This window comes from Hemitrygon akajei, unplaced genomic scaffold (assembly GCF_048418815.1).
Source record: "Hemitrygon akajei unplaced genomic scaffold, sHemAka1.3 Scf000045, whole genome shotgun sequence".
In the NCBI taxonomy this organism is placed as follows: domain Eukaryota; kingdom Metazoa; phylum Chordata; class Chondrichthyes; order Myliobatiformes; family Dasyatidae; genus Hemitrygon; species Hemitrygon akajei.
This window is the reverse complement of record NW_027331931.1, coordinates 5,917,170-5,938,297: the sequence shown is the minus strand read 5'-3', so window position 1 is coordinate 5,938,297 and position 21,128 is coordinate 5,917,170. Positions and strand designations below refer to the sequence as shown.

The 21,128-nt window shown below is 46.8% G+C and overlaps 1 protein-coding gene across 1 annotated transcript; it reads left to right on the top strand.

Annotated features, from left to right (window-relative positions):
• The first annotated feature begins 1,161 nt into the window (after positions 1–1,161).
• LOC140720597 (NACHT, LRR and PYD domains-containing protein 3-like) lies at positions 1,162–20,666 on the top strand. Its single transcript, XM_073035430.1, has 6 exons — positions 1,162–1,222; positions 6,112–7,610; positions 7,692–7,867; positions 15,438–15,524; positions 20,169–20,339; positions 20,495–20,666. The coding sequence occupies exons 1-6, from the start codon at positions 1,177–1,179 to the stop codon at positions 20,664–20,666; spliced, it is 2,151 nt and encodes a 716-aa protein (XP_072891531.1). The 5' UTR covers positions 1,162–1,176.
• Positions 20,667–21,128: the final 462 nt, after the last annotated feature.

Sequence of the window (21,128 nt, the reverse complement as noted above, 5' to 3'; positions counted from 1 at the left end):
CCCATCTTCCTTGGAAGAGAGCTCAATCATCCCAACATCTGAAGCCCTCCATAATGCACCATCTCATCAGCCACACGTTAGACTGTATTATCGTCCTATTTCAGGCCTCACTCGCACGTTTTATGGGTAGCAATCCTGAGAACATAGCACTAGAGTACCTGCCCTTGTAACTTAGCCCGAACCCCATGAAATCACTTTGCAGGACCTCATCACAATTCCTACTCTTGTCATTGGTACCGACGTGAACCACGACCTCTGGTTGCTCATCCTGTCCTTAAGAAAGTTTCAGACTCGATGCAAGATATCCCTGACCTTGGCAACACACCATCCAGACATCTTGTTCTCATAAATAGAATCACTTGTCTGCTCTCCTAACCATTGAATTCCTCCTGTCAGTACAGCTCACCTCTTCTCACCATTTCTGAGCCTCAAAGCCAAACTCAGAGCCCGAGGCATAATCGCCGTGGTTTTCCTCTGCTAGGCAGTACCCTGAAACAGAAAGCTGTATACCTGTTACAGAGGAGTTTCCTGCAGTGGCTGCCTGTTCCCCTCCCCCTCCTGATGGTCACCCAAAATCTACCTAAAGTCTCCGCCTCTCCTAACTGAACCCTCTCTGACACAAGACATAGCTCCCCACTCTATCTCCAGCTCACTCAACCTAAACCTTAACTCTGCTCCACCTAAACCTTGCCAAGTGGATTATTACCTTGCCATCCATGGCACAGAAAGTCCTGTCTGACCTTGTTCGCTTCTTTTAAAATCTTTGCCCCGCTATGAACACTTCAATGGCTCTCAGTGATCTGTGGTGAGCTGGGTCAGTCCATGTTCAGGGTAGATTTGTACTCATCCCTCCGCTCCTCAATATATACCCCATTGTTCATTACAGAGCGTGACTGAGCTCGCGGAGAAGGGAAACCGAGCGGGCGCTTCCAAACTCCTCCTGGATCTGATGATGGTGAAGGGCTCCGGGGCCCAGAGAGTGATGTGGGAATCCTTTGTGAAACTACATCACCATTTACCGAAGCTGAGCAGAATATTGGAGGAAATACGGGAACGTTGTACGGTGAACAATACACTGTGTGTTACAGATGTAATTGCTGATGAATTTACAGTATTACACAGAACAGACTTCATGCAGGTTAATTTGTTTGAACAGGTGACGGCCAGTTCGCCTACATGGACACTGAGCGGAGTTTATCTGAAGTGCCCGCGCATCTGAAAGGTAAGTGATGGACCGAAAATCTCAAAGTCTGTATTTCACACTGAAAGTCTGAATACCTGTCTTTAGAGGCCTGTTTAGAGACTGTCACAGTCTGGGAGACATGTTTTTGTTGTTATTTCACTCTGAGAGTCTGAATACGTCTCTTTAGAGGCCTGTTTAGAGACTGTCAGAGTCTGGGAGACAGGTTTTTGTTGTTATTTCACTCTGAGAGTCTGAATACATCTCCTTAGAGGCCTGTTGAGAGACTGTCAGAGTCTGGGAGACAGGTTTTTGTTGTTATTTCACTCTGAGAGTCTGAATACGTGTCTTTAGAGGCCTGTTTAGAGACTGTCAGAGTCTGGGAGACAGCTTTTTGTTGTTATTTCACTCTGAGAGTCTGAATACGTCCCTTTAGAGGCCTGTTTAGAGACGGTAGAGTCTGGGAGACAGATTTTTGCTGTTATTTCACTCTGAGAGTCTGAATACGTCTCTTTAGAGGCCTGTTTAGAGACTGCCAGAGTCTGGGAGACAGCTTTTTGTTGTTATTTCACTCTGAGAGTATGAATACGTCTCTTTAGAGGCCTGCTTAGAGACTGTCAGAGTCTGGGAGACAGGTTTTTGTTGTTATTTCACTCTGAGAGTCTGAATACATCTCTTTAAAGGCCTGTTTAGGGCCTGTCGGAGTCTGGGAGACAGATTTTTGTTGCTGTGGTTAGAGGACAGAGATGAATTTGCATTTGTCACAACACCCTTTCTGTAGGGCCGAATATCTGGAGATTTGACAAAACTGAAGCCAAGTCATTCCAATTGGAACATCCATCTCCAGCAAGGAAAATCTCACACCTCTGATCCAAAGAGCAGCCGAGATTTGTTGTTATTCCTCCATAAGACCACAAGACATGGAAGCAGAATTAGGCTATTCAGTCCATCAGTCTGCTTCGCCGTTCAATCATGGCTGAACCCAGATCCCCCTCAACCCAATACACCTGCCTTCTCGCATTATCCTTTGATGCCCTGACCTATCAGGAGCTTCTGCCTTAAATATACCCATGGACTTGGCCTCCACTGCAGTCTGTGACAGAGCCTTCCAGAGATTCACTACTCTCTGGCTCAAAAAAATCCTCCTCTCTTGTTCAAAAGGATCGCCCCTCAATTTTGAGGCTGTGGCCCCTAGTTCTGGATACACCCACCATGGGAAACATCTTTCCACATCCACCCTATCTGATCCTTTCAACATTCTGCAGGTTTAAAAGAGATTCCCTTGCATTCCTCAAAATTCCAGTGAATATAGGCCCAAAGTTGCCAAAACGCACCTCATATGTTAACCCCTTCATTCCCGGAATGATCCTCTTGAATCTCCTCGGGATGCTTTCTAATGACAACACATCTTTTCAGAGGTACGGGGTGCAAAGCAGTTGACAATACTCCTGTAGTGCAGCTTGACTACAGTCTTGTAAAGGCTCAGCATTTATATTCTATTCTCTTTTTTTCCGCCTTTACCACAGACCCAACCTTTAAATTAATCTTCTGGGAGTTTTGCTCAAGGCTCCGAAGTCCCTCTGCACCTCTGATGCTCAGACCTTCTGCCCATTTAGACAGTAGTCCGCTCCTTTCGCCAAAATGCATTGTCATACAATTCCAACACTGTATTGCATCTGCCACCTTTTTGCAATCACATTACCTAACCCTGCACCTATCTTTGTATCATCAGCAAAATTTGCTGCAAATACATTCATTCCATCATCTAAATCATTGACAATCTGAAAGTTAGCGGTCCCAATACTGATCCCTGCGGAACACCACCAGTCACTGGCAGTCAATCAGAAAAAGGCCCCTTTTATTCCCACTCGCTGTCTGCTGACTGTCAGCAATTCCGCTACACCTGCCAGTATCTTTCCTGTGACGTCATAGATTTTTATCTGGTTAAGGAGACTCATGTGCGGCAGCTTATCAAATGCCTTCTGAAAATCCAAGTAAATGGCATCCACTGACTCTCCTTTGTCCAGCCTGCTTCTTACTTCCACCGTGAAATCTAACAGAACCATTCCTAACTTATATTGTCATTAGTCTCCAAGTACCTCAAAACCTCAACCTTAATAAGAGACTCCAACACTTTCCCAGTCGCTGAGGTTTAGCTAACTGGCCTATAATGTTCCTTCTTTTGCCTTCCTCCCTTCTTAAAGACTAGAGTGACAATTGCAATCTTCCAGTCCTCCAGGACCATGCCAGAATAAAGTGATTCTTCAAAGATCATGACCAATCCATTTGTCATCACTTCAGCAACCTCTCTCAGATCTCTGGGATGCAGTCCATCTCGCCCAGGTGACTTTGCACCTTAAGAGCTTTCAGTATGCCGAGATGTTTTTCTTTTGTAATAGCAATGGCACTCACTCCTACTGCCTGTCACTCGCAGAGCACTGCATGCTGCTAGCATCTGGAACAGTGAAGATATATGCGGAGTGCACATTATCCAGTGTTCCAGCATGGACTCTCACCTCCCTTTTAATCTTTATATAACTGAAAATAAGTGTTTATTATCCTGCTTTATATTATTGGCTTTTCTGCCCTCATATTTCATCTTTTCCCGACGTATAGCTTTTTTAGTTGACTATTGTTATATTTTATGCCCTTTCCTCAGCTTTTATGCAATCCTTAACTTCCTTTGTCACTCATGGTTGCCTACACGTGTCACTTGAGAACTTCTTCCTCCATGGGCCGTATCCATCCTGTAACTTGAGACCTATTCCCAGAAGCTTCAGCCATCTCCGCTGGTATCCTTCTCCAATCTACCTGGGAAAGCTTCTCTCGCGTGCCTCTGTAATTCGCTTTATTCCATTGCGATCATCTCCGCTAGTATCCTTCTCCAATCTACCTGGGAAAGCTTCTCTCTCGTGCCTCTGTAATTCGCTTTATTCCATTGCGATACTGATACTGTAAATTATGCTTCTCCCTCTCAAACTGTATTATGAATTCACTCTTATTATGGTCACTACCTCTTTATCGCTCTTTTACATTAAGCTCCCTCATAAGATCAGGGCTATTACACAACACCCAATCAAAGATAGCCTTTCACTGAGTCGTCTCAAGCACAAGCTGCTCTAAAACACTATCTCGTGGGAATTCAATAAATTCTCTCTCTTGCGATCTGATTCCTGACGTTTGTTTGATTTTCTTATTCCCCGTGCACATTGAAGTTCTTCATTACAACTGCATCATTAGCTTTAACACACGCCTTTTCCAACTCCCTTTGCAATCTCAACCCCATACATTCGCTATTTTCAGGCCAATATAGGGTCCCTATAAAGCTTTTTTTTTAACTTTTACAGTTTCCTATCTCCACCCACAAAGCTTCAACATTCTCTAAGCCTATGTCACCTCTTTCTACAGATGTGATTCCACCTCGAACCAGCACAGCCACATCATCAACGCCTATGCCTTCCTGCCTGTCCTTTCCATAAGATGTAAATCTTTTAACGTTAAGCTCCCAGCTATGGTCTTCTTTCAGCCGCGACTCAGTGATGCCCACAACATCATACCGACCAATCTCTAATTGCGCCAAAAGTTCATCCACCTTATTCTGAATGTTGCGTGCATTTAAATACAATGCGTTTAGTCCTGCATCTCCGCACTTTTGAATTTTGTCTCTGCGGTACAACTTAACAGTTTGCTCTGTTTGTATTTGAACCCAGTCATTGGCTTGTCCTTCCTTACATTCATGTTAAACCCATCATCTACTTGTAAAACTGTTTATCATCCACAGCTCTATCATCCTAGTTCCAGTCCCCCGGCCATTTTAGGTTAAAACACTCCCAACAGCTCCAGTAAATCTGCCCGTAAGAATATTGGTCCTCATCGGATTCACGTGCAACCCGTGCCTTTTGTACAGGTCCTACCAACCCCGGAAGTGGTCCCAATTATCCAGAATTCTGAATTCCTGCCCCCTGCTCCAAATGTTCTGCCACACATTTCTCTGCCACCTCATTCTATTCCTATTGCCACTGTCGGGTGGCACAGGCAGCAATCCTGAGATCACTACTTTTGAGGTCCTGCTCCTCAGCTTTTTTCCTAACCCCCTGTGTTTGGTTATCCAGAACTCCTCCCTTTGCTTTTCCTACGTCGTTGTTACCAATGTTTGTCACGACTTCTGGCTGCTCAACCTCCCTTCTCAGGATATTGTGAACGCGTCCAGAAACATTTCGGACAATGGCACCTGAGAGGCAAAGTACCATCGGTGTCCACAGAATCGCCTACCTGCCCTCCTGACTTTAGAGTTCCCTATTACCGCTGCCATCCTCTTCAGCTTCCTGCTCTTCCACGCATCATCGGGGAATTGCCTGGGTTCATGTACCAGCTCCTCGGAGAATAAGAGACTGTAGACCAGTGCGGGGTGTGTTATATCGTGACTGGCTCAGCCTGGAAAAGGAAACGGAAATTATGTTCCTTTTCTGTGGCTCAGTACTGACAGCTTAATCCTAAAGGAGTGTCAAGAACATGGGGTCCATTGTGAGAGAAGTAAAAGTCAGTAGAGCAAGTAAATGCCCCCCTCACCCCCCACTGTTACCCTCTGCAGGGTTGCACAGTTCAGCAGAAGCTGAGCACTGAAAGCAGTGAAACCACCCGCTCCACACAACACTCTCCTCTCCAGAATCACGTGTGCACTTGGTGCTCGCTGGAACACCGGGGAATCTGAAAACTACCAACAGTGGGGAGAGTGGAGCCTTTCACAGCGAATCTGAATCAGATCAGAAATGTTTCTGGGTCGTCGTTCATTTTCAGACACTCTAATCTCTGATCACCCGATTTCACCCTAACAGCGTCTTTAACGAGTATTTTTTTTATTAAAGAAAATATGTCATGAGCTCCATGTTCATCAGATCAGGCATTGACAACCTATTTCTGTCCGTCCTAAGATGTGCGAAGGAAACACAAGGAGACTCTGCGGACACAGACTGAAAAACTGAGAGTGAACACGATCCTGATGAGGGAGAAGGTGAAGGTTTTCCAGGTGGTTGATCGATACGCTGAGCTCACGGTCATTTCTACTGTTCGAGATCGGAGACTGGTGGAACATGAGCTGCTGGCAAGAGGCAGAGACCACGAGGAGTGGAGAGAAAAAGATCTCCGTGGTAAGCTGGAAAAAATCCGGACTGATCAGTTATTCAAGAAGAGCTTTGTTCAAAAATTGAAAAGATCTGTCTTTAGAAACAAATCTGGGATGTCCGCCGCAGTGGCTGGAGTCCCAGGTATTGGGAAAACAACAATGGTACAAAAGATTGTTTATGACTGGGCCACGGGGAAGATATACCAACAATTCCAGTTTGTCTTCAGTTTCAAATTCCGGGATTTAAACACCATTAACTGCAGAATAAACCTGAAAGAACTGATTCTGCATCATTATCCCTACTTTGGGAATATCCTGGGAGAGGTCTGGAAACACACAGAGGGACTGCTGTTCATATTCGATGGATTGGATGAATTCAAGGACAAAATCAACTTTGTTGATGGTCGGAGAGACACAGAATTACAGTACACATGCACAGATCCTGAATTCAAGTGCAACGTGTCCGACATTGTGTACAGTTTAATCCAGGGCAAGCTGCTCCCAGGGTGTTCAGTGCTGGTGACCACCCGCCCCACTGCATTACATTTATTGGAAAAGGCAGACATCAGTGTCTGGGCTGAAATCCTGGGATTTGTTGGTGAGGAACGGAAGAAATATTTCATCAGACATTTTGAAGATCAGACAGTGGCGGAAGCTGTTTTCAAACACGTGATGGAGAACGAGATCCTGTACACCATGAGCTACAACCCCTCCTACTGCTGGATCCTCGCTCTGGCACTGGGCCCCTTCTTCACACGAAGAGTCAGGGACCCACAGCGAGTTCCCAAGACCATCACCCAACTGTACTCCTACTATATTTACAACATCCTGAAAAACCACGGCCGTGAGATTGAGAACCCCCGTGATGTGTTACTCAGGGTTGGTCAGATGGCCTTCAGAGGAGTGTCCGATAAGAAGATTGTGTTTACAGATGGAGATTTGATCAACTACAATTTGCAGCCTTCCCAATTCCTGTCCGGGTTCCTGATGGAGCTTTTGGAGAGAGAGGATTCTGCCCAGAGCGTGGTGTACACATTCCCACACCTCACCATCCAAGAGTTTGTAGCTGCAGTCGCACAATTCCTGAATCCACATTCCGGGGATATCCTGAAATTCCTTACAGAAGTCCACAGCACGACAGATGGGCGATTTGAGGTATTTCTCCGTTTTGTTGCTGGTCTCTCCTCCCCAATGACAGCTCGGGGCCTGGAGGAGTTTCTGGGCCCATTTCCTCATCAAACAACCTGCCGGGTGATTGACTGGGTGAAGGAGGAGTTTAAACGCCAGAGTAGAAACACATGGAGTGAAGCTGGTAAAAGGAGCCTCCTGAACGCATTGCACTACCTGTTTGAGTCTCAGAATCGCGGACTGGCTCAGGCCGTACTGGGATCTGTGAAAACACTTTCATTCAGTGGAATGACTCTGACCCCGATTGACTGCGCGGTCCTGTCTCATGTCATCGGACTCTGTGATACAATAAAACACCTCGACCTGGGAAAATGCCGCATTCAGTGTGAAGGAATCCAGCGACTGGGACCCGGGCTGCACAAGTGCCAGGAGTTGAGGTAACCTAGTTTATCTCTCACTCTGAACTGTGAAACTGTCTCATCATGTTGTTTCAACGTAAAGGAACTTTGGTAAATGTGTAGTAAATCAGATTGTGAAGAATTGTGACAAATGCCCAGGGGATCGGTCAGTAATTCACCAAGGACAGGAGGGTTCTGTGGTTCCTTGTGAAGGGATGTTGGAGACTTCATCAGATCAGTGAACAACGGCCATTGGTTTAATGGTAGTTAATCACAGGAATGGCCGTGTTTCTCGCTGCCTGTGACACGTCCATTGACAATGTTCCTTCTCACTGTTACTGACACCAACACCGACACTGACTGCAGCAGGTGGGTCAGAGATTTACACCCCCTTCCCGGTGAGGGACAAGTGATCGTCAGCAGACTGTCCCAGTGAGAAGGAAAGAAATACCATTGTGAGATTGTCCACCCCTGCCCTTCCCCGTGTGTGACTTTGCTCACTTCCAGATATGCAAAGAGCGAGGGCGCATCTCCTCTGGGGCTCTGTTCAGACCCAACACACGTACAAAAAATTTCTGCATCCTGTCGTCTTGTAGGATAATTGTTTACCCTTGGAATCCTCCTGTGGGACCTCTCATCCCAATCCCTCTTCCATTCTTTAGAATCTCGCCCCCATCCCCATTCCTCCTGTAGGCTCTCCATTACTCTTTCCTCATCTTCCTGTGGGATGTCTTTTCCATACACCCCCCCCCCCTTCCTGTGAGATCTCTCCTCCCCATCCCCCTTTCATCCTGTGGGATTTCTCTTCCCCATCCCCCTTCCTCTTGTGGGATCTCTCCTCCCCATCCCTCTTCCTCCTGTGAGATCTCCCTTCCCCATCCCCCTTCCTTCTATGGATTTCTCTTCTCCATCCCTTCCTGCTGTTGGAACTTCTTCCCCATACCCTTTCCTCCTGTGGGATTTCTCTCCCCCATCGACTTCTTCCTGTCGGATCTCTGTTTGGCATGCCCCATTATCCTGTGGAAATTCTCTTCCCCAACCCCCTTCCTCCTGTGAGATTTATCTTCCCAATCCCACATCCTGCTGTGGGATCTCTCTTCCCCATCCCCCTTCTTCCTGTGGGATCCCTTCCTCCTGTGGGCTCTCTCCTCCCCATCCCCCTTCCTCCTGTGGGATCTCCCTTCCCCGTCCCCTTCTTCCTGTGGGATCCTTTCCTCCTGTGGGTTCTCTCCTCCCCATCCCCCTTCCTCCTGTGGGATCTCTCTTCCCCATCCCCCTTCCTCCTGTGGGATCTCTCTTCCCCATCCCCCTTCCTCTTGTGGGATTTCTCTCTCCCATCCCCCTTCCTCCTGTGGGATCTCTCCTACCCATCCCCGTTCCTCCTGTGGGATCTCTCTTCCCCATCCCCCTTCCTCTTGTGGGATTTCTCTCTCCCATCCCCCTTCCTCCTGTGGGTTCTCTCCTCCCCATCCCCCTTCCTCCTGTGGGATCTCTCTTCCCCATCCCCCTTCCTCCTGTGGGATCTCTCTTCCCCATCCCCCTTCCTCCTGTGGGTTCTCTCCTCCCCATCCCCCTTCCTCCTGAGGGATCTCTCTTCCCCATCCCCCTTCCTCCTGTGCGATATCTCATCCCCATCCCCCTTCCTCCTGTGGGATCTCTCTCCCCCATCCCCCTTCCTCCTGTGGGATCTCTCATCCCCATAGAATCATAAAATCATAGAACACTACAGCACAGAAAACAAGCCATTCAGTCCTTCTAGTCTGTACCAAAACTTTATTCCACTAGTCCCACTTACCTGCACCCAGTCCATAACCCTCCAGTCCTCTCCCATCCATGTATCTATCCAATTTATTCTTAAAGCTGAAGAGTGAGTCCACATTTTCCACATCAGATGACAGCTCGTTCCACACTCTCACCACTCTCTCAGTGAAGAAGTTCCTCCTAATGCTCCCCCGAAACCCTTCCCCTTTCACGCTGAAGCCATGTCTTCTCATATTTATCTCTCCTAATCTATGTGGAAAGAGCCTATTCACAATTACCCTGTCTATACCCTCATAATTTTGTAAACCTCTATCAAATCTCCCCTCATTCTTCTATCCTCCAAGGAATAAAGTCCTAACCTGTTCAATCTGTCCTTGTACCTCAACTCCTGAAGACCCAGCAACATCCTAGTAAATCTTCTCTGCAGTTTTTCAAACTTACTGATATCCTTCCTATATTTACCTGATCAGAACTGCACACAATACTCCAAATTTGACCTCACTAATGTCTTATACAACCTCACCATAATATTCCAACTCCTATACTCAGTACTTTGATTTATGAATGTCAGGATGCCAAAAGCCTTCTTTACAACCCTGTCTACCTATGACGCCACATTCAGGGAATTATGTATCTGAACTCCCAGATCCCTCTGTTCCTCCGCACTCTTCAGTGCCCTACCGTTTATCGTGTATGTCGTACCTTGATTTGTCCTTCCAAAATGAAACACCTGACACTTGTCTGCATTAAATTCCATCTGCCATTTTCTGGCCCATTCTTCCAGTTGGTCCAGATCCCTCTGCAAGCTTTGAAAGCCTTCCTCGCTGTCCACAACGCCTCTATCTTAGTGTCATCCACAAACCTGCTGATCCAATTTATCACATTATCAACTAGATCATTGATATAGACAACAAACAACAATGGTCCCAGCACAGATCCCTGAGACACACCACTAGTCACAGGCCTCCAGTCTGAGAAGCAATCATCCACTACCACTCTCTGTCTTTTCCCACACAGCCAATTCGAATCCAGTTTACAACCTCTCCATGGGTACCGAGTGTCTGAACCTTTAGAACTAACCACTTATGTGGGACCTTGTCAAAGGCCTTACAAAAGTCAATGTAGACAACATCCACAGCCTTTTCTTCATATGCATTCTTGGTATCCTCCTTGAAAAACACTACAAGATTCATTAAACACGATCTACCACACACAAAGCCATGCTGACTATCTTTAATCAGCCCTTGGCTGTCCAAATCCTTGTATATCCGATCTCTCAGAACACCTTCTGATAATTTACCTACTACTGATGTCAGGCTCACTGGCCTGTAATTACCTGGTGTACTTTTGGAGCCTTTTTCAAACAATGGAACAACATGAGCTACCCTCCAATCCTCCGGCACCGCACCCGTGGCTGAGGACATTTTAAATATTTCTGCCCGGGCCCCTGCAATTTCTACACTAGTCTCTCTCAAGGTCCGAGGAAATATCATGTCAGGCCCGGGGGATTTATCTACCTTTATTCGCTGTAAAGCAGCAAGCAGCTCCTCCTCTTTAATCTCTATATGTTCCATGACACTACTGTTTGTTGCCTTAATTCCATATCCGCTATGCCAGTTTCCTGAGTAAACACTGACGCAAAAAAACTGTTTAAGATCTCCCCCATCTCGTGAGGCTCCACACATAGACGACCACTCTGATCTTCTAGGGGATCAATTTTGTCCTTTACTATCCTTTTACTCTCAATATACTTGTAGAAACCCTTCGGGTTTACCTTCACATTATCTGCCAAAGCAACCTCATGTCTTCTTTTTGCCTTCCTGATTTCCTTCTTTAGTATTCCCTTACATTTTCTATACTCTTCAAGTACCTCATTTGTTCCTTGTTGCCTATACCTGCTAAACACCTTCTTAACCAGATCACCTATATCCCTCGAAAACCAAGGTTCCCTATGCCTGTTAACTTTGCCTTTAATCCTGGCAGGAACATGCAAACTCTGCACTCTCAAAATTTCACCCTTGAAGGCGTTCCACTTACTGAACACATCCTTGCCAGAAAACAACTTATCCCAATCCACTTTTCCCAGATCCTCTCTCATTTCCACAAAATTGGCCCTTACCAATTCAGAACCTTAACTGGTGGACCAGTCCTATCCTTATCCATAATTATCTTGAAACTAATGACATTATGGTCACTGGACCCAAAATGTTTGCTTACACATACTTCTGTCACCTGACCTGTCAGGTTCCCTAATTGGAGATCAGGTACTGCACCCTCTCTCGTTGGTACCTCAATATATTGATTTAGAAAACTTTCCTGAACACATTTGACAAACTCCACGCCATCTAACCCTTTCTCAGAGTGGGAGTCCCCGTCAATATGTGGAAATTTAAAATCCTCTACGATTACAACTCTCTGTTTCTTACATCGGTCTGCTAACTCTCTACAGATTTGCTCCTCCAATTCTCTCTGCCTATTGGACGGTCTATAATACAACCGTATTAGTGTGCTCACACCTTTCCCGTTCCTCAGCTCCACCCATATGGCCTCTGTAGACAAGCCCTCCGGGCTGTCCCGTCTACGCACAGCTGTGATATTCTCCCTGACTAGTAATGCCACTCCTTCTCCTTTCATCCTTCACCCCTATCACGTCTGAAACAACGGAACGCCGGAACATGAAGCTGGAGCTTTTAAGGAATATAAAAGTGGATAAATCTCTAGATCCTGACAGGATATTCCCTAGGACCATGAGGGAGGTTACTGTAGAAATAGCAGGGGCTCTGACAGAAATATTTCAAATGTTATTAGAAACGGGGATGGTGCCGAAGGATTGGCGTATTGCTCATGTGGTTCCATTGTTTAAAAAGGGTTCTAAGAGTAAACCTAGCAGTTATAGGCCTGTCAGTTTGACGTCAGTGCTGGGTAAATTAATGGAAGGTATTCTTAGAGATGGTATATATAATTATCTGGATAGACAGGGTCTGATTAGGAAAAGTCATCAAGGATTTGTGCGTGAAAGGTCATGTTTGACATACCTTATTGAATTTTTTGAAGAGGTTACAAGTAAAGTTGACGAGGGTAAAGCAGTGGATGTTGTCTATATGGACTTCATTAAGGCCCTTGACAAGGTTCCGCACAGAAGGTTAATAAGGAAGATTTGATCGTTAGGTATTAATACTGAAGCAGTAAAATGGATTCAACAGTGTCTGGATGGGAGATGCCAGAGAGTAGTGGTGGATAACTGTCAGGTTGGAGGCCGGTGTCAAGTGGTGTGCCTCAGGGATCTGTACTGGGTCTAATGTTGTTTCTCATATACATTAATGATCTGGATGATGGGGTGGTAAATTGGATTGGTAAGTATGCAGATGATACTAAGGTAGGTGGCGTTGTGGATAATGAAGTAGGTTTTAAAAGTTTGCAGAGAGATTTAGAACAGTTAGAGGAGTGGGCTGAACGATGGCAGATGGAGTTTAATGCTGATAAGAGTGAGGTACTGCATTTTAGTAGGAATAATCCAAATAGGACATACATGGTAAATTGTAGGGCATTGAAGAATGCAGTAGAACAGGGTGATCTAGGAATAATGGTGCATAGTTCCCTGAAGGTGGAATCTCATGTGGATAGGGTGGTGAAGAAAGCTTTTGGTATGTTGGCCTTTATAAATCAGAGCATTGAGTATAGGAGTTGGGATGTAATGTTAAAATTCTACAAGGCATTGGTAAGGCCAAATTTGGAGTATTGTGTACAGTTCTGGTCACCGAATTATAGGAAAGATGTCAATAAAATAGAGAGAGTACTGAGAAGATTTACTAGAATGTTACCTGGGTTTCAGCACCTAAGTTACACAGAAAGATTGAACAAGTTAGGTCTTTATTCTTTGGAGCATAGAAGGTTGAGGGGGGACGATAGAGGTATTTAAACTTATGAGGGAGATAGATAGAGTTGACGTGGATAGGCTTTTTCCATTGAGAATAGTGGAGATTCAAACAAGAGGACATCAGTTGAAAGTTAGAGGGCAAACATTTAAGGGTAATATAACGGGTAATTTCTTTACTCAGAGAGTGGTCGCTGTGTGGAGCGAGCTTCCAGTAGAAGTGGTAGAGGCAGGTTCAGTATTGTCATTTAAAGTAAAATTGGATAGGTATATGGACAGGAAAGGAATGGAGGGTTATGGGCTGAGTGCGGGTCAGTGGGACTAGGTGAGAGTAAGCATTCGGCACGGACTAGAAGGGCCGAAATGGCCTGTTTCCGTGCTGTAATTGTTATATGTTTATATAGTTATTAGTCCTGCCCCTCCTGCAACCAAGTCTTACTAATAGCAATGATGTCTATATCATCATGTGCCAATCCACAACCTAAACTCATCTGCCTTACCTACAATACTCCTCGTATGGAAATAGATGTACCTGAGAACATTTCTATCACGTACAAACCTTTGATATCTGTCTATACAAGCAGTCCTCACATGACCCATATCCTCCTCCACATCACTATCAGCTCTAACACACTGCACCCTCCGCTTACAATCTGGTTTAAAACCCCCTGAGCAGAACTTGCCTAACCTACCGGCAAGGATGTTAGTCCCCTCCAGTTCAGGTGCAAACTGTCCAATTCGAACTGGTCCCACCTCCCCTGGAAGAAAGCCCAATTGTCCAGAAACATGAACCCCTCCCTCATGCACCATCCCCTCAGCCACGTATTTAGCTGCATTATCTTCCTATTTCTAGCCTCACTAGCACATAGCACGGGGAGCAATCCACCTGTGGGATCTCCCTTCCCCGTCCCCCTTCCTCCTGTGGGATGTCCCTTCACCGTCCCCCTTCCTCCTGTGGGATGTCCCTTCCCCGTCCCCCTTCCACCTGTGGGATCTCCCTTCCCCTTCCCCCTTCCTCCTGTGGGATCTCCCTTCCCCTTCCCCCTTCCTCCTTTGCGATGTCCCTTCCCCGTCCCCCTTCCTCCTGTGCGATGTCCCTTCCCGGTCCCCCTTCCACCTGTGGGATCTCCCTTCCCCTTCCCCCTTCCTCCTGTGGGATCTCTCTTCCCCGTCCCCCTTCCTCCTGTGGGATCTCACTTCCTGATCCCCCCTCCTCCTGTGGGATCTCTCTTCCCCATCCCCCTTCCTCCTGTGGGATCTCACTTCCCCATCCCCCTTCCTCCTGTGGGATCTCTATTCCCCATCCACCTTTCTTCTGTGGGGTTTCTGTTGTCATACCCCACCCTTCTTGTGGGTCTCCCTTCCACATCTTCCTTCCTCTTCAGGGATCTATGACTTTCCCTTCCCCCTTCCACCTGTGGGATCTCTCTACCACATCCCCCTTCCTCCTGTGGTATCTCTCTTCCCCATCCCCCTTCCTACTTTCAGATCTCTCGTCCATCCGAACTCCTGTGGGATCTCTCTTCCCCCTCCTCCTTCCTCCTGTGGGATCTCTCTTCCCCATCCCCCTTCATCCTATGGGATCTCTATTCACCATCACCCTTTCTCGTGTGGAGCCTCTGTCCCCATCCCCCACTCTTCTTGTGGGATCTCTCTTCCCCATCCCTTTAGCTCGGGTGGGTCTATTTCACTGTGTCCCAATGACATTTCTGCATTTCGGTCAGGAACGTTTTGTTTAGCCATCTGGAAATGAGAGAGAATATGTGGAGTTTACAGGGTCACACCGACAGACTAAATTACCGACATTTGGTGAATACGCTGGTGCTGGGCAGGGAGGGACATTGACAGTGATGGGAACTCCGATCAGTGATTTACTGAAGGGTTTAATGTTTCCTGAAATATCCGAGTGAGGGAAATTCCCCCAGACCCACGGTTTGAATCACTTTGTTCATCAATCTGTCTGTTTGTGTTTAGACTTGGGGAGAATGACCTGGCAGATTCAGGAGTGAAACTGGTGTCTGCGGCTCTGAGGAACCCGGAGTGTAAAATACAGAAACTGGGGTAAGTACTAGACTGAGGGAGATTGTGTTTACAGTCACTGGGTGTCTGATGCTGAACATTAATGTGATCAGTAGAAGCAAAGAAACATAGAAAACCTACTGCACAATACAGGCCCTTCGGCCCACAAAGCTGTGCCGAACATGTTTCTACTTTAGAATTACCTCGGTTTTACCCATAGCCCTCCATGTTTCTAAGCTCCATGTAGCCTTCCTGGAGTTTAAAGATCCGATCGTTTCCGCCTCCACCACCACCGCCAGCAGCCCATTCCACGCACTCACCACTCTCTGTGTAAAAAAACTTACCCCTGACATCTCCTCTTTACCTACTTCCAAGCACCTTAAAATTATGCCCTCTCGTGCTAGCCATTTCAGCCCTGGGGAAAAGCCTCTGACTATCTACATGATCAATGCCTCTCATTATCTTGTACACCTCTACCAAATCACCTCTCATCCTCCGTCACTCCAAGAGAAAAGGCCGAGTTCACTCAACCTATTCTCATAAGGCATGCTCCCCAATCCAGGCAACATCCTTGTAAATCTCCTCTGCACCCTTTCTATGGTTTCCATGTCCTTCCTATAGTGAAGCGACCAGAATTGAGCACAGTATTCCAAGTAGGGTCTGACCAGGGTCCTGTATAGCTGCAACATATATCCATATAACAATTACAGCACGGAAACAGGCCATCTCGGCCCTTCTAGTCCGTACCAAACGCTTACTCTCACCTAGTCCCACTGACCCGCACTCAGCCCATAATCCTCCTTTCCTTTCCTGTCCATATACCTATCCAATTTTACTTTAAATGACAATACCGAACTTGCCTCTACCACTTCTACTGGAAGCTCGCTCCACACAGCTACCACTCTCTGAGTAAAGAAATTCCCCCTCGTGTTACCCTTAAACTTTTGCCCCCTAACTCTCAAATCATGTCCTTTTGTTTGAATCTCCCCTACTCTCAATGGAAAAAGTCTATCCACGTCAACTCGATCTATCCCCCCTCATAATCTCTCAACTGTTAAACATTACCTCTCGATTCTTAAACTCAATCCCACGACTGATGAAGGCCAATACACTGTACGCCCTTTTAACTACAGAGTCAACCTGCAAAGCATCTTTGAGTGTCCTATGTACTCGGACCCCAAGATCCCTCTGATCCTCCACACTGCTAAGAGTCTTACCATTAATACTATATTCTGCCATCATATTTGACCTACCAAAGTAAACTACTTCACACTTATTTGGGTTGAACTCCATCTGCCACTTCTCAGCCCAGTTTTGCATCCTATCAATGTCCCATTGTAAACTCTGACAGCCCTCCACACTATTCACAACACCCCCAAGCTTTGTGTCATCATCATATTTACTAACCCTACCCTCCACTTCCTCATCCAGGTCATTTATAAAAATCACAAAGACTTGGGGTCCCAGAACAGATCCCTGAGGCACTCCACTGGTCACCGGCCTCCATGCAGAATATGACCCATCTACAACCACTCTTTGCCTTCTGTGGGCAAGCCAGTTCTGGATCCACAAAGCAATGTCCCCTTGGATCCCATGCCTCCTTACTTTCTCAATAAGTCTTGCATGGTGTACCTTATCCAATGCCTTGCTGAAATCAATATACACTGCATCTTTTTCCTTCCTTCATCAATGTGTTTAGTCACATCCTCAACAAAAGCATTCAGACTAGTAAGGCACAACCTGCCTTTGACAAAGCCATGCTGACTATTCCTAATCATATTTTGCCTCTCCAGATGGTCATAAATCCTACCTCTCAGGATCTTCTCCATCAACTTACCAACCACTGAAGTAAGACTCACTGGTCTATAATTTCCTGGGCTAACCCTACTCCCTTTCTTGAATAAGTGAACGAGATTCGCAACCCTCCAATCCTCCGGAAACTCTCATGTCCTCATTGATGATGCAAAGATCATCGCCAGAGGCTCAGCAATCTCTTCCCTTGCTTCCAACAGTCGCCTGGTGTACACCTTTTCCGGTCGCGGTGACTTATCCAACTTGATGCTTTCCAAAAGCTCCACCACATATTTCTTAATATCTACATTCTCAAGCTTTTCAGTCCACTGCAAGTCATCCCTACAATTGCCAAGATCCTTTTCCGTCATGAATACTGAAGCAAATGGTTCATTAAATATCTCCGCTATTTCCTCCGGTTCAATACGCTCTTTTCCATTGTCACACTTGATTCGTCCTATTCTGTCACGTCTTATCCTCTTGCTCTTCACATACTTGCAGAATGCTTTAGGGTTTTCCTTAATCCTGTCCGCCAAGGCCTTCTCATGGCCCCTTCTAGCTCTCCTGATTTCATTCTTAAGCTCCTTCCTGCTAGCCTTATAATCTTCCAGATTCATATCACTACCTCGTTTTTGAACCTTTTGTAAGCTCTTCTTTTCTTCTTGACTAGATTTACAACAGCCTTTGTACACCACGGATCTTGTACCCTACCATCCTTTCCATGTCTCATTGGAACGCACCTTCTCAGAACCCCATGTAAATATCCCTTGAACATTTTCTACATTGCTTTGGTACTATTCTCTGACAACATCTGTTTCCAATTCATGCTTACAAGTTCCAACCTGATAGCCCCATAGTTCCCCTTACTCCAATTAAAGATTTCCCTAACTTAACTGACCCATACCTCTCTAAAGGTGTGGTAAAAGAGACAAAATTGTGATCACTATCTCCAAAATGCTCTCCCACTGAGAGACCTGACACCTGACCAGGTTCATTTCCCAATAGCAGATCAAGTACAACCTCTCCTGTTGTAGGCTTATCTGCATATTGTGTCAGAAAACCTTCCTGAACACACCTAACAAACTCCACTCCATCTAAACCCCTCACTCTAGGGAGATACCAATCAATATTTGGGAAATTAAAATCTCACACCTCAACAACCCTGTTATTAAAACTCCTTTCCAGAATCTGTCTCCCTATCTGCTCCTCGATGTCCCTGTTACTGTTGGGTGGTCTATACAAAACACCCAGTAGTGTTATTGACCCCTTCCTGTTCCTAACTTCCACCCAGAGATGCCGTAGTGTCCTCCTTTTCTGTAGCCATGACACTATCTCTGATCAACAGTGCCACGTCCCCACCTCTTTTGCCTCCCTCCCTGTCCTTTCTGAAACAATTAAATCCTGGCACTCGAAGTAACCATTCCTGCCCCTGCACCATCCTAGTCTCTGTAATGGCCACCACATCATATCTCCGAGAGCTGATCCACGCTCTAAGCTCATCCATTTTATTCATCATACTCCTTGCATTAAAATAGACACATCTCAAACCATCGGACTGAGTGCCTCCTTCTCTATCACCCGCGTATCCTCCCTTTCACACTGTCTCCAAATTCGCTCTATTTGTGAGCCAACATCTCTCTCCTCCATCACATCAATTTGGTTCCCTCCCCCCAGCAATTCCTGTTTAAACTCTCCCCAGTAGCCTTAGCAAACCTTCCTGCCAGGATATTGGTCCTCCAGGGATTCAAGTGCAACCCATCCTTTTTGTACAGGTCACTCCTGCCCCAAAAGAGGTCCCAATGATCCAGAAATCTGAATCCCTGCCTCCTACTCCAATCCCTCAGTCAATGCGTTTATCCTCCACCTCATCCTAATCTTATTCTCACTGTCACCTGGCACAGGCAGTAATTCCAAGATCACTACCTCTGAGGTCCTGCTTCTCAACTTCCTTCCTAACTCCCTGTAGTCTACTTTCAGGACCTCTTCCCTTTTCCTACCTATGTCACTGGTACCAATATGTACCACGACCTCTGGCTGTTCTCCCTCCCACTGCAGGATATCTTGGAAGTGATCAGTAACATCCCAGACCCTGGCACCTATGAGGCAAACTACCATCCGTGTTTCCTTCCTGCCACCACAGAATCATTTGTCTGATCCCCTAACTATAGTCCCCTATCTCTGCTGCCTTCCTCTTCCTTTCCCTGCCCTCCTGAGCCACAGGGCCAGACACTGTGCCAGAGGCACTGACACTGATGCTCCCCAACCCATAGGCCACCCCCCTCCGGCAGTACTCGAACAGGAGAACTTATTGTCAAGGGGTACAGCCACAGGGGTACTCTCTAGTATCTGCTTCTTGCCCTTCCCTCTCCTGACCGTGACCCACTTCTTCAGTCTCCCGTGGCCCCGGTGTGACCACCTGCCTGTAACTCCTCTCTATCACCTCCTCGCTCTCCCTGACCAGACGAAGGTCATCGAGCTGCATCTCCAGTTCCCTAATTCGGTCCCTAAGGAGCTGCAGCTCGACACACCGGGTGCAGATGTTGCCGTCCGGGAGGCTGGGAGTCTCCAGGATCTCCCACATCTGACACCGAGCACAGAAAACCAGCCTCACACACATACTCTCTGTCTGTATTGTAAACAGATAACCTACCTCGCCTCGACCCTTTATCGCCGAAGCCCCGTTGAGCCAAAACCTTCCTACTCTGTCTCCCGCTCCTCTGACGCTCGCTCTGTAAATCTGTCTTCCTTTTAAACTCTTCTCGCTCTTCTCACTGGCCGACTTGCGCAGTCGTGCTGAAGAAAAAAAATCAGTAATTGTGTTACTGATAAACACTGGGGATTTGTACCGTCTCCTGTCTCTCTGCGTCCTTCACCCTCACTCTCTCTCATCTCCAGGCTGGACAGTGTCGGTCTCACAGATTCTGGTGCCGAAGATCTCGCCTCCGCTCTCAGTACAAAACCATCACTGACGGATCTGAACCTGAGTTATAATAAACTGGGGGATTCAGGAGTGAAACTGGTGTCTGCGGCTCTGGGGAATCCGGAGTGTAAAATACAGAAACTGGAGTAAGTACCAGACTGTGGGAGATTGTGTTTACAGTCACTGGGTGCCTGACACTGAACATTAATGTGATCTGTAATTGTGTTACTGATAAACTCTGGGGATTTGTACTGTCTCCTGTCTCTCTGTGTCCTTCACCCTCACTCTCTCTCATCTCCAGACTGGTGAATGTCGGTCTCACAGATTCTGGTGCCGAGGATCTCGTCTCCGCTCTCAGTACAAACCCATCACTGACGGAGCTGGACCTGAGATCAAACTCTCTGACAGACGGATCTGTCCCCGCTCTCCGCCGCCTCATACTGACCCACCCGAGTCTGGAGCGGATCCGGTGAGTGTTTGTGTTAATGTTCAATGTGATAAAATATCAGCGGATCCGCGGGTTTTCTGGTGATATTTGTCTGTGAGTGTTGTTGAAACATTAACCCCGGTCCCCTGTTACTGACACTATTGTGTAATCTGTTTATTTCATCTTTATTCTCCCATCTGTTTCAGGCTGTGGTACAATTGCTTCAGTGAGACCGGGGGGAAGGAACTGAGATCTCTGCAGGGACTCAGACCCGGACTGAGAGTGGATCTGTGAACATCTGAATGTGTGAACATCCCCGCCCGCGGGATGGGGACATTTAGCCGACTCCCCCCCCCCCCACCCTCCCCTTTAACTCCCGCCCTTACCTTTAACGGCCGCGCGCCGGGGCTGATTCCCAACGGTTTTAACGGAACCGGCTCGGGCCTCGCGCTGTGCGCGTCGCTCGGAGCGGTCCCGCACTGACGTGTTTCCGCCTGTTGTCCGGCAG